The 14814-nt window shown below is 38.9% G+C and overlaps 1 protein-coding gene across 3 annotated transcripts in view; it reads right to left on the reverse strand.

Moving 5' to 3' along the window:
• rcbtb1 (regulator of chromosome condensation (RCC1) and BTB (POZ) domain containing protein 1) overlaps nt 1-14814 on the reverse strand; it is a 35813-nt gene that overhangs the window by 10364 nt on the left and 10635 nt on the right. The window contains exons 2-8 of one of the 3 annotated variants that reach the window (XM_061879339.1): nt 13812-14043; nt 8221-8371; nt 7988-8154; nt 1390-1548; nt 1215-1322; nt 996-1144; nt 738-928 (exon numbers count right to left, since the gene is read on the reverse strand). In XM_061879339.1, the coding sequence (XP_061735323.1) occupies nt 738-928; nt 996-1144; nt 1215-1322; nt 1390-1548; nt 7988-8154; nt 8221-8371; nt 13812-13937 (1051 nt within the window). In that variant the 5' untranslated portion in view covers nt 13938-14043. Of the gene's footprint in view, nt 1-737; nt 929-995; nt 1145-1214; nt 1323-1389; nt 1549-7268; nt 7511-7987; nt 8155-8220; nt 8372-13811; nt 14044-14814 lie in introns of those variants that run through there. The other 2 variants (XM_061879340.1, XM_061879341.1) reach the window with 2 other exon arrangements.

Genomic DNA, 14814 nt, shown 5'->3' on the forward strand with positions numbered 1-14814 from the left:
TATCTATCTATCTATTTCCGATGCCTGTGAATAATAAATATGTGGACATTTGTCCACGATTGATTAATGAATCTAAACATGTATTATTTACCAGCCCAAAACTTCCTTGCTGGTTACAGGCCAGTGCCGCACACCATTTTGACTGCCATGCTTATTTTGGACGTATTAGAGACGCTGACGTGGTCTTTGCGTCTCTCTCTGGACTGGAACCTGGACTGCCTCAGACTTTAAGTCTGTGCAGAGACTGGTGAGGATGGCGGAAAAGATCATCATGACTCCTCTTCTCCTATCCGGGAAATCGCAAAAAGCCACTGCATGACCAGGGCTCAGAAAACCTGCAGAGACTCCTCCCACCCCCACCACGGACTGTTTTCACTGCTGGATTCTAGAAAGAGGTTCTGGAGCCTCCGTAACAGAACCTCCGGGTTCTGTAACAGCTTCTTCCTTCAGGCCATAAGACTCTTAAACACGTCATAATAATCCCCCCCAATTGCCCCCAAAAACGTATTAACTGGCTGGAATATAAGGACAATACAACATACATCCATAGACGTGGAAGCATATGCAAAAGTGCAATACATTTATCTGTACAGTAATCAATGTATTTATATCTGCACCTTATTGCTATTTTATCCTGCACTACAAGGAGCTAATGCAACGACATTTCATTCATATCTGTACTGTAAAGTTCAAATTTGAATGACAATAAAAAGGAAGTCTAAGTCTCCAAGTCTTACCCATGGACAGAGGCCTCCACATCACAGAGGGCGTGGCGAAGCAGGCAAAGACGTCGTCGGTGCAGGTGAAGTGTGTGAGGTGAGGCACTAGTATGGACTGACCCCTGCACTGCCCCCACATGTACACCTGGCCGGTCTGGGTCTTGGCGGCCGACGTGTGCGTGGAGTGGCAGGCTGCCACCTCCACGATCCTGCCCGAGAAACTAAGTTAAGAGTCAGCGGTGACGCTTTGATGAGAGGAAGAACGCAGGAACTTGCCGGGACCTTTCTTTGTTGGCCATGATCTCGATCGGGCTGAGCTGGTTGCTCTTGTTCCCGGTGCCCAGCTGTCCGTACGTGTTGGCGCCCCACGCGTACACGAAGCCTTCGTCGGTCAGAGCCAAAGAATGTGCGTAACCACACACAATCTGCAGGTGAAAGTGACATGACACCTGTGACACCTGTGCCATGTCGCCACAGAAGAATGGTTGTAGTCACCTGTTGCACACACAGACCCATCAGACCAATCAGTTGGCACGGAGTCAGCTGGTTTCCGTTATTTCCTAGTCCCAGCTGTCCATTGCCGTTGTAACCCCAACCGAACACCTGTCGACAAAATGTCAGAGTGAATGTTTTCCAAGGTTTGAGCAGGGAGAAGAATGATGCCCATCACCTCTCCGTTGTCCACCACTGCCATGGATGAAGTCTGTCCACAGACAATGCTGACGGCTATCTTGTTCTGGAGGAGGCTGGAGACTCGGCGTGGGTGAGGCTGGTTGGCGGTGGAACCGGAACCTACTTGACCGCAGTTGTTGTAACCCCACGCGTACACCTAGCAGGCAGACGCACGTACAGGAAGGAGTGAGTAAGAACTGTCCTAAAACATGTACATCTACACTACACTACTATCCCCAAATGGAGGAATACCACAATTAGGGATCGTAAACAGTATAATGATAAACCGCAGTAAAATTCAGGATGGTTAGTAAAACTGTTTAATTTTGTAATTATTGAAAAACTGTCATTTATGAATGCATTCTAAGCGACATTGCTCACCAGCAGCAATGCCTCAGAAGATGGCGAATGTGCACCAGCACTGTTTGCAATGGCGGAAAGCAACACGCGGACCTTGCTCTTGAGATGTTGCCCTCCTAGTAAACGGACAACATCTGAAGTCTGGATGTAATTTGAAATGGTAAGGCATGATGTAGGAAAAAGATTTGAGGACAGTCAGCCCATCACCAGAAAATGCCGGAAAAAAGTCCCCACAAAGGGAGGTAACACTGCAACGTGCTGAGCCAACTCCGGAAGCAGCAGTCACAACTCCACATCGAGTGCAAGATATGTCAACTTGGAGATGAATGCATGATGGAAAGTGTTGGAAAAGGAACTTGTCATCATCGGTCTGTCAAACGTTACACGTATGTGTTACATAAAGTTACTTTTTATTGGGCGCGATTGGAGAGCGCGAGGAGTGTGTGCACACAAGATATACTGCAGCAGAGCAAAATGGACTTATGTTGATGTGTTTGTGCTGTTAATGACCACTGCTACTTTACTTTACAGTTAAAACTTAGTGTTAAAAACAAATCTTAGCAAAAACACTGCAACGTGTTTTGTTTTTACAAAAGTAACATCAGGTTTTGTGTGTCATAATTAGCATCTAATAAAAATAATACATTTACTTTTCCCTTAATTACAGAGTGGGCCCTGAATTGATTAACATGGACCCCGACTTAAAGAAGTTGAAAAACTTATTCGGGTGTTACCATTTAGTGGTGAATTTTACGGAATATTTACTGTACTGTGCAATCTACTCATAAAAGTTTAAATCAATCCATCAAAAAGCGTGCAGCGGGAAAGTTGGATGCCACAGTTACAGTAAATCATCATCTTCGATTCTCACACATAAAATACCTGATGTGTTCAAGAGGCAGCTGCTCATGCTCCATCAAAAATGGCAAAAGACCTCACTGCAGCGCTGTCATATTTCTTTGTCAAACTTTCAAATAGTTGAGAGGTGTTCTCTGATCTCATGTATCAACACTCTTGTTGGATAGGACAAAAAGGGCAGTTACACCTTATGGCCATCATGTGCCATCTTTCACATTTTTACATCTATTTTTATTTATTTATGTTATTTAGTTTCTGCCATATTACTCTGTTAATAATGCTTATGTTGCTTTCATATGCACATTTATTTTATACTTGAGGTACATGTAAGGTATCAACAATAATGTTTCTTAGTGGTAAGAAATGTTCATACTGTGACATTCCTAACCACAACTCATAAAAGCCATTTGACATACAGTAACCCTGTAATATGCCTCTCACACTTATTGTGTAAGTACTAAGCCTGGGCATACAACCATTTTTTTTTTCACAATAAATGAAAATTAACTCAATAACTTTGCCAGCATCAATAAATTGAAACCTCTGCATGTTTTTTTATTCATCTGTCGCTTTCAAACAAGGTACAAGAGGGTTCACTTTGTGCATCGCTCTCAACACCTGAGTGCTTATTCAACTGTAAAATGAAATGAACAGAGTGAACCCTCTTGTCAGTCATCCACGATCTTTGTCTCAATGGGCGGACGGGGGGCTGCTAGTTTACACACACAAGACGCATGGACAGTCTCTCTACTCATTATAGAAGCACCACGGGTTAAAATTAGGTGGAAAATATGTTTGCAAAAGCTAAAAGTTTGGAGTGGGAATATTCCAGTTTCAGACTTTATGAGAGAGATTAATTAACCAGTATCCAAGATTGTTGGACAGCAACAAAAACACCCAAAAATATTTATTACAGTGTAATGTTTGCTAACAGATTGAGAGTCCATTTTATTTGTATGTATTTTTAGGGACCGATGTCCCTTTGGGACAGAGGACCCTATTGAATTTCTAAGGTTTTATTATTATTATTATTCTTTATTATTATTTGAGCTGTAATTTGACCCCCTTAACATGCTTCAAAACTCACCAAATTTGACACACACATAAGGACTGGCGAAAATTGCGATCTAATCAAAAAACCAAAACCCAAAACTCAAAATTGCGCTCTAGCGTCCCCTAGGAAGAAAACACAGACAAAACTGTCTCTAACTTCCAGTAGAAACGTCATAGAAACATGAAACAAAAACCACTATACACTCTTACCTCCCAGTTAAAATCAACAGGAAGTTTGCAATTACCCCTTCAATATAAAAGTTGGCTAAAATGTTTTTTCGCTTTTTTTCTAAACATTATCTCCTCTGAGGCCGTTTGTCGTTTCGGCTTCAAATAAGCGAGAGAAGATAGATTGAACCCTTCTGATTAAAAGTTGATGAGAAAGTTTTAATCACTGCTACGGTTTTGATTTTATCAGCCTTCAAAGAACCGCTGCGCTGAAAACCATTTCAAAGATGGCCGCCGTGCGCTGACAGTGAGGGAGACGGTTTTTCCCCCGTTTTTTTCCGTACCATGTGCTGCTGTTGCGCACGCACCAACATTCGTGGGGGAGGGGCTGTGATCATCTTTACCAAGATGGCTGCAAGGTGCCGTAGCTAAGCCGGTATGTGTTAAAGTTGTCGTTTGCCTGCATATCGTAATAACAACTGTCCGACATTCTTTATTTTGGGTACTTACATATGGTGCCTGACTGTTGTGACGTTTTAAGGCCATCTGCACTTTTTATGCTACGGCAAAGACAATGAATGGTCCGGTTTTGATTTCAGTAGCCTTCAAAGAACCGCTGCGCTGAAAAACATTTGTAAGATGGTCGCCGTGCGCTCATTCAGACAGCTAGACGTTTTTCCCAGTATGTAATCTTAAAAATGGCATAAATGCGCCAGTGACACAATATTTGAATAATATTAACGTTCATATTACATTAATATTCATATTGGTAATAATAGTATTAATATTTACATTCATATTATGAAGATATATGACGTTTCTGAATGAAGGGCTGTGTTTGGCTCTTTGTTCATACATAAATTGTCTGTCCCGTCCATCTCTCGTTCACTCTGGATTGCATCGAAGGTAAGAGCTGTACGCTTTTTTTTCTCTTGTGGTTTAGCTAAAAATATTGTTTACTAACAATTAATAAATCACCTTTGTTCGGTAGTTAATCATATTCCAGGGATTTTACATGAATATATCTCTATTGTATTATCAATTGTTCATTAGTTGTGCTTCGCCCTCGTGTGAAATATTTGTTATGATGGCTGCCCGGATAGCTAACGCTTATCCGGGCTTGGGTCGCGGGGGCAGCAGCCAAAGCGGTCCCGTCCATCGCTGCTTGCATTTTATAGTTGTTTTCATGTTAGCAATTATACTAGCTAGCACTCGCTTGCTTCTCAGGTAAATAAGCAGAGTCACCGGTCCGTCAGTTTATCCAAGTGTTATTAATCACTGTTTTTCCGATCATTTAAATTTAAAACGGTAATACAAACCGTGGGAGTTGTACCCTGGTTTATCATTACACCCCTAGTCCCCATTTAAATGGGAATGTGGTTCTAACGTAGCGACAGGTCAATTTATATTATTTAGATTCTAGGACATTAATGTGTGCTTCGCAAGTTTGCCTTTCGGAAGATACAATAGGTATTGATCCAAAATCGTCTTATGGGGAAATCAATTGATGTTATTGATACTAGAAAAGGGTAATATTGGATTTAAAAACGACTTCATATGAAGTTTAGCACTTTCAATGATAACGACGTTAATTGTTATTTCAGTCTGCGTCCGTCTTTGGCATCATCAAAACAAAAATGGCGAGTAGTTACGGTGTCCGAGAAAGGTCATAGTTACAACACAAAAACTGCAGGATGGCAAAATCTACAAAAAATACATATGACACAAGACAATAAAAGACGCGACCGACACAACGAAAGTGACAGCGAAGCAAGTTAGGGCGACGCACCGACTTCCGGAACACTAGGAGAAGTCAATTAATCAGAAACAAATAAATACATAGTCAAATAAGTAAAAACTCCCCTGGTATACACCAGCTTTGATGACATAATGTACATATATAATGTCTTCTTTTGCATCCAGCGTTTATTTGGTTTGGTTGTCTGTCATTGTTTTATTTTAATAATTTTCTAAATAAAAGGGACTCCAAACAATGTCAATATTGGCTTTATTTTACAATTTTTTTTAAAATTGAGAAAGTTTCCTATTGCAATTCAAAGAACAATCTTGCCATTAAATAACAGTGAACAATGTATCTTTTAGTAGTAAGCAAGCTAACAAAGACTTCTAACTTGGCTCCCGGTGTATGCAGTAACATATTTAGTCATTTCCCAATCTATTATTTTGTCAAAATTATGAGGGACAAGCAGTCAAAAATGGATGAGTTATTAATCTCCTTGTTCATTTACTGTTAATATCTGGTCATTTTCTGTTTTAACATATTCCATCATTACGGCCTGTTCCTTATTATTTTGTTGTTTGGATACTTCACATAAGTTTTGGGTGGTAATACAAATTTGGCTTTGGAGTCGATACCAAGCAGTTACAGCGTAATATATTAGTCATAATTAAAGTCCTGTGTCCAGAAACAAATTGCCTGGGTTTATAAAACATAAAAATAAAATATTTTGTGATAACAAAAAATATTGATGTAATCATTTTATTATCGACTGTATACGGCTCTTGCACCTAATATCATTACAGTCAATATTTGATTAGAGCCACCCATTTGTTTACATTCAGGAGCGCTAGCTTGTCGACAGTGGATGTGTCGTGAAGAATCTTTAGCAGTTCCTCGTCCAGCAGGGATGATATTTGTAAGAGACATAGTTTTTTGTTGCCTTGGAGGTGATGATTAGTTATTTAGATGTAGTTAAAACACTGCGGACTTAAGCAGCTTTTAAACACCGCTTTCAAAGAGGTGTTGCAGCGTATTTAACGTCCCCATTGCCGTTAGTTTTGAAGCCAAAATACATCTTATCTCCCTCTTCTGTCCAAACACTGCTTCTGCTTGCAAGTGCAGAGTGTATTGACTTGCGATATGCGCCTGTGCTCGTATGACAAACAATGTCACCACAGCGCGCTATCATGTCCATTAAAAAAATGTATCTTTATTTTTCAAAGACATTATAATACCTTTTTTAATTCATTAGTACCGCAGTACTTTAGTACTGGTCAATCCTAACTAATGGGATCAAAATTTAGGCTATTTTTCATTTATAATATATTCCTACTAAAACTACACTATTTATATCCTATTCTATTCAAATGATTACCGTATTTTTCGGACTATAAGTCACTCCGGAGTATACGTCGCACCGGCCGAAAATGGACAATAAAGAAAGAAAAAAAACATATATAAGTCGCACTAGAGTATAAGTCGCATTTTTGGGGGAAATTTATTTGATAAAACCCAACACCAAGAATAGACATTCGAAAGGCAATTTAAAATAAAGAATAGTGAACAACAGGCTGAATAAGTGTACGCCATATGACGCACAAATACCCAACTGAGAACGTGCCTGATATGTTAACGCAACACATCATGGCAAGAGTCATTCAAATAACTATAACATATAGACCATGCTATACGTTTACCAAACAATCTGTCACTCCCGATCGCTAAATCCCATGAAATCTTCTTCCTCTGTGTCGCCTCTGGTATGCGCCCCGCTAGCATCCTTTCTTTCTGCTGCTCGATTGTTGTTCTCTGCAGCATATTTCACTACGTCCAGCTTGTAATCTGCAGTATAGGATTTCCTTTTCGGTGCCATTTTAGTTCAGTCCTTCTCAGTTTTTATAAGTTACCGCCAATGTTTATGTGATCCATTTTAATAGCTCCGGCAGTAGTGTATATCATATAGCAGTTAGCATATCATGACCCACAATGCACTTCTGCCATGACCCGCCCCCGCCGAATTATTATTGGTTGGCGTGTGTGTGACGATTGCGGACATTTTCTTCGTCGCTCACGCGAATTATATAAATATTATTATTTGATATTTTACGGTAATGTTTTAATAATTTCAGACATAAGTCGCACCGGAGTATACGTCACAACCATGGCCAAACTATAAAAAAAACCTCGATATATAGTCCGAAAAATACGGTATGTACATAATATTCTTCTTGTCATACTCATTGGTCTAAATCTGGGACTTCGGGTACTAGATTTTGCGCCACCTCATGTGTGCTGGTATGACAATAAAGTTCATAGAATCTTATACGTTTCATGCATGTGTAGCCAATGCAGTGACCCACTAGGAGGCTATAGGCTATATTATATTTATATTAGAACAGGGAGTAACAGTACTTACCTCTCCTGTGTTGGTGAGAGCCATGGAGTGATGGGAACCACACGCCACCTGAGTGACCTTCTTATTGAGCAAGTTGGCTGACACGAGCACCGGCGCCACCCCTTGGTTGGTGTTCCCATTGCCCAGCTGGCAGTAGCCATTGTGTCCCCAGGCGAATAGTTCTCCGTCTGAATCACCGGAATAGTCATTAAAAGTCATGTGACGGAACTTTCGTGTTTGTTTGGCGGTCATACCATCAGTGACCAGCAGGATGTGCGGGCCGCTGCCGTAGCTCATGTTGACCACCTTCTTGCCGCTTAGGAAGTCCAGCTTCTTTGGGACGATGGTGCTCTTGCAGTCTCCAGTGCCCAGGCAGTTACTGCAGTTTAGCCCAAACACATACACCTGCAAGGCAAGGTAATTAATGAGGACATGGCCAACAAATATTCATTTTAATTAAAAGGGGAACTGCACATTTTTTTGGGAATGTTGCCAATTGTTCACAATCAATCAATCAAAGTTTATTTATATAGCCCTAAATCACAAGCGTCTAAAAAAGGGCTGCACAAGGCCCTTTGATCAAAATCATTATGAGAGACCAGAACACGTCTTTTTCTTTCAGGATTTTAAAGATGATAAAAAATGCTTGCAAAATGCAGCTAATGAGAGTCACAGTTGTAGCCTTCAAAGCCCTCGAAAACAACTTCAAAACCTTCCATCAACGTTTTGTATACACACTGCAAATCTATTTAACATGTACAAACCCCGTTTCCATATGAGTTGGGAAATTGTGTTAGATGTAAATATAAACCGAATACAATGATTTGCAAATCATTTTCAACCCATATTCAGTTGCACATGCTACAAGACAATATATTTGATGTTCAAACTGGTAATGATCATTCACTTTAGAATTTGATGCCAGCAACACGTGAAAAAGAAGTTGGGAAAGGAGGCAATAAATACTGATAAAGTTTAGAAAAGCTCATCAAACACTTATTTGGAACATCCCACAGGTAAGCAGGCTAATTGGGAATAGCTGGGTACAATGATTGGGTATAAAAGCAGCTTCCATGAAATGCTAAGTAATTCAAAAAAAAAGGATGGAGCGAGGGTCATCAATTTGTAAGCAAATTGTCGAACAGTTTTAGAACAACATTTCTCAACGAGCTATTGCAAGGAATTTAGGGATTTCACCATCTACGGACCGTAAAATCATCAAAAGGTTCAGAGAATCTGGAGAAATCACTGCACGTAAGCGATGATTTACGGACCTTTGATCCCTCAGGCGGTACTGCATCAAAAACCGACATCAGTGTGTAAAGGATGTCACCACATGGGCTCAGGAATACTTCATAAAACCACTGTCAGTAACTACAGTTGGTTGCTACATCTGTAAGTGCAAGTTAAAACTCTGCTATGCAGCGCCAAACCCATTTATCAACAATATCCTGAAACGCTGCTGGCTTCGCTGGGCCTGAGCTCATCTAAGATGGACTGATGCAAAGGGGAAAAGTGTTCTGTGGTCTGACGAGTCCACATTTCAAATTATATTTGGAAACCGTGGACGTGGTGTCCTCCGGAACAAAGAGGAAAATAACCATTCGGATTGTTATAGGCGCAAAGTTCAAAAGCTGGCATCTGTGATGGTATAGGGGTGCATTAGTACTGAAGGCATGGGTAACTTACACATATGTGAAGGCACCCTTAATACTGAATGGTCCATACAGGTTTTGGAGCAACATATGTTGTCATCCAAGCAACGTTATCACGGACGCCCCTGCTTATTTCAGCAAGACAATGCCAAGCCACGTGTTACAAAAGCGTGGTTTCGTAGAAAAATAGGGCAGGTACTTTCCTGGCCCGCCTGCAGTCCAGACCTGTCTCCCATCGAAAATGTGTGGCGCATTATGTAGCGTGAAATACGACAGCTGAGACCCCGGATTGTTGAACGACTAAAGCTCTACATAAAACAAGAATGAGAAATAATTACATTTTTAAAGCTTCAACAACTAGTTTCCTCAGTTCCAAAACGTTTATTGAGTGTTGTTAAAAGAAAAGGTGATGTAACACAGTGGTGAACATGCCCTTTCCCAACTACTTTGGCACATGTTACAGCCATGAAATTCTAAGTTAATTATTTGCAAAAAAAAAATAAGGTTTATGAATTTGAACATCAAATATCTTGTCTTTGTCGTGCATTCAACTGAATATGGGTTGAAAAGGATTTGCAAATCATTGTATTCCGTTTATATTTACATCTAACACAATTTCCCAACTCATATGAGCCCTTCCGACTTCTGGCAAAGTGTGTCCTACTTCCGTAAACAAGGCGTGTGTGTGTTCTAATCATGACAGACTTCGCAAGAAACAACAAAAAACACTATTTTTGGACAAATGAGTATTCACACCATTATCTTTTTTAAACTAAATATATGGAGGATGAACTGCTGCTTATAGAAGCAAGCATAAAGAAGAGGCTGAAACGTTGGCGCGGATGAAAACCGAGAGAGTGCGTTGTCACGCTGCAAATCGATCTTCTGAGCCAAGCTTTGCCGAAATAATGGAATGCACAAATTTAAATGTCAACGTCCCCGGCCAGCTGTCCATACAGTGAGTCACTTTATGGTTGATCATGATACATGCAAGACATCACTGTACACTACTGAACATATGCTACCTGGCTAGCTGTGTACAAACTAAACATGAAATGTGGGCTAATACTTTACAGCAGGGGTCACCAACGCGGAGCCCGCGGGCACCAGGTAGCCCGTAAGGATCAGATGAGTCGCCCGCTGGCCTGTTCTAAAAATAGCTCAAATAGCAGCACTTACCAGTGAGCTGCCTTTATTTTTTAAATTGTATTTATTTACTAGCAAGCTGGTCTCGCTTTGCTCGACATTTTTAATTTTAAGAGAAACAAAACTCAAATAGAATTTGAAAATCCAAGAAAATATTCTAAAGACTTGGTCTTCACTTGTTTAAATAAATTCATTTATTTTTTTACTTTGCTTCTTATAACTTTCAGAAAGACAATTTTAGAGAAAAAATACAACCTTAAAAATGATTTTAGGATTTTTAAACACATATACCTTTTTACCTTTTAAATTCCTTCCTTTTCTTTCCTGACAATTTAAATCAATAATCAGGTAAATTTATTTTTTTATTGTAGAGAATAATAAATACATTTTAATTTAATTCTTCATTTTAGCTTCTGTTTTTTCGACAAATAATATTTGTGAAATATTTCTTCAAACTTATTCTGATTAAAATTCAAAAAAATTATTCTTGCAAATCTACAAAATCTGTAAAATTAAATTTAAATCGTATTTCAAAGTCTTTTGAATTTCTTTTAAAATTTTTGTTCTGGAAAATCTAGAAGAAATAATGATTTGTCTTTGTTAGAAATATAGCTTGGTCCAATTTGTTATATATTCTGACAAAGTGCAGATTGGATTTTAACCTATTTAAAACATGTCATCAAAATTCTAAAATTAACCTTAGGAAAAATTACTAATGATGTTCCATAAATTCTTTTTTTTTATTTTTTCAAAAAGATTCAAATTAGCTAGTTTTTCTCTTCTTTTTTTCGGTTGAATTTTGAAGAGACGAAATTGAAGATAAACTATGTTTCAAAATTAAATTTTCATTTTTTTTGTGTTTTCTCCTCTTTTGAACCGTTCAATTGAGTGTTTTTTTCATCATTTATTTTCTACAAAAAACCTTCCGTAAAAGGAAATAAAATGTACGACGGAATGACAGACAGAAATACCCATTTTTTTATATATATAGATTTATTTATTAAAGGTAAATTGAGCAAATTGGCTATTTCTGGCAATTTATTTAAGTGCGTATCAAAATGGTAGCCCTTCGCAAGAAGTAGCTCTTGGTTTCAAAAAGGTTGGTGACCCCTGCTTTACAGACATATTGTTCATGATTGATTGTTCATGGTTTTCAGTCAGTACAGATTGGTGTCTTATCACATTGTGTTGTGCCTTACCAACTCTAAACGTTTTTCATGTTGACGTAGAAGCTCGCTTTATCTGTTTCCGAAGTTAGCTTTTACGGCTAATACCGTAGCACGCCAAGGGTTTGCTCTTACAATAACAATGTCATTACAGTTTGGTTATTTTACAGGTTATGAAACATAAGAAGTATAGTTGACATGTCTTTATGCACTTTTAAAGTGATTTAGAGGCATGATTGATTGCTCCTTTTAGCTGCATTGCTCGCCACCAAGAACAAGCCGATTTTTTTATGTTAGAAAGGAGGGAAAGAAAAAACTTTTGTCTTCTTGTCCCTCATGATTGTGAACGATAGGCAAAATTCACAAAAACGTGCAGTTCCTCTTTAACTGCAGAATTTCCTATTGTTGCTTGTTTATCTACAACAGCAAATAACTGGTAGCGTCTATAATTAGATTGAAAACATTTCAAATAACTCCTCAACATGGCAGTATCGGCATTTGAGGTGTCAGGAGCTGTCAGCACGCACACCTTGCTCTACCTCTGCACGCACTTCCCCTAGATTTCCAATATACCTGTGGAGATGGGGCCGACATGACGTCATTATATATTTGAATAACCAGCGTTAACGCATATATTTTCTTTAAAAAGGCTTAAAAATGTTATACATGTAAAAAGAAATCTGTGTTATATTAATTCAATTTGTTGTCACATAAAACAACTAACTTTTAAGATGTGGAGGCTTTTACTGTATTTCAATCAATTACATGTAGAGGAAACCCTGGATGGGGTGAAACTTGGGTTTCACAATGTACTTATCAGTGGTATTAATGCTGACTGAGCAGCTTGCTCCTTGGTGCTATTACAACAGGGGTATCAAAGTCAACGAATGAATTATCTATGGCCCCCGGGTTGATATTTGATTAGTATTAGAACCGGCACTCCATCAGTGTTGAGCTTGGAATTTTCAAAATGGGGTCCCAGGGACTCCATCAAGTGATAAAAATGGGATCCCAAAGAACATTTTTGGGGTCCCACTTTTTTGTAACCATTTTGAAAACAAATGATAAATGTATGCATTATCCTGTTATATCCATCCATCCATTTTCTAGCGCTTGTCCCTTTTTTGGACATTCTATATTGTGTTTTGGAAAAAGGTTGTCAAAAACATGACTTAATTCATTAAAAAATAAAAATAATACAAAAGAAAATAAATGTTTATGCATTGTAAATATGTTCAGTTATAAACATTCATTCACTTTCTTCTTTACTTCATGGATCTAAACTTTACCCCTGCCGGTATTTTTTTCTATATTTTTATTGTAATATTTACAGAATGTGTTTGTTCTATTTTTGGCCGAAGTAAGACAAAGAAAACAATCTGAAGTTGTCTTTATTTTTTAGTTCTAATTCCATGATTTGAACAGTCCGGCGCGCCGCTGCACAGCTTTTCCTCCATGCGGCTCCTGAGCTAAAATGAGTTTGACGCCCCGGTAATACAACATTGGTTCTGTTGTTGCAGTATTTACAATATACTTGATGAATGACTATGTAGTCATCCATCCATCCATTTTGTACCGCTTATTCTCTTTGGGGTCGCTGGAGCCTATCTCAGCTACAATCGGGCGGAAGGCGGCATACACCCTTGAGAAGTCGCCACCTCATCGCAGACTACTCAATAAGGTACTATTTTTTCCACGTTCCCATGCAGTCCAAATCCTTATAAAAGTTAAACATTCAATGAGTTTTTAAAAATGACGTTATCAAAGGTCTTTCCACCTTAGCAAAGTACACCCCTCGGCTATCCTTCAAACAATAATGGTATTTTTATTTACTACCTTTTATAATTAAGGTTGCAAGTTATTCTGCTACTTTGTTACCTCGTCGTCCCTGGTGATGAAGATGGCCTCGTTGGCGGACGCTCCAAACACAAACGCTTTCCATACAGAAGCCAACTCCTGGGGCGCCATCAAGCTGAAGAGGGGCCATTTGGTGACGTCCACCATTTTGAGTTCTTACGAGCTGGCAGTGGGAGAGCGAGAGTGGGACGACGGGCAGACAGACCCTCAAAACCAAGTCAAGTGGCGTTGGAGGTAGTGAAGGCTGCCGGTGCTGCAAAATGAAGAAGTGTGTATATTTTAACATTAAACAAGCCTCACACACACACACACACACACACACACACACACACACACACGCACAAAACACCAGATTAGTACAAACAAAAAAGTGCATGCCGACCTCGTGACCTCGCTAAAGAGATTAGCATTTTAGATCATGTGGCTTAACAGAACAATCTGGACATGTATGAGCAAAACAAATTGAGTCACTTTTAGATTTTGCTCCGGAATTCTTTGCTCCATTCTAAACTTCAGCTTTACAGATGCCATGCCTGCTTTGTAGTAGGGGTGTAACAGTTCGTTTTAACAATGATTTGATAGAATTTAAGGATACCACCATTTTTTTTCGAGCAATACAATCCGAAACGAATCAGTGAGGTAAAATAATTTAGTAACTTTTTAACAAAATCAATTCAAGCAGTGTGACTGTGAGATACATTTTGACTACTGGACACTGCATACAAAATTTCCTGTATCCTGGTTATTTATTGTAAAGGAATTAGGAATAAATCATTTATGGGTACAAACAAGCAAGTAAACAAAAATTAATGGCCAATGCATTCACATCTTATTTGAAAAAAGGGCAACCAACACTTTAGGTCAGGGGTGTCAAACTCATTTTAAATCGGGGGCCACATGGAGAATAATCTACTCCCGAGTGGGCCAGATTGGTAAAATCACGGCACAATAAATTAAAAATAAAGACAACATCAGATTGTTTTCTTTGTTTAAAAACAGAACAAGCACATTCTGAATCTGTACA

Source organism: Nerophis ophidion, linkage group LG19 (assembly GCF_033978795.1).
Source record: "Nerophis ophidion isolate RoL-2023_Sa linkage group LG19, RoL_Noph_v1.0, whole genome shotgun sequence".
Taxonomy (NCBI): Eukaryota; Metazoa; Chordata; class Actinopteri; order Syngnathiformes; family Syngnathidae; genus Nerophis; species Nerophis ophidion.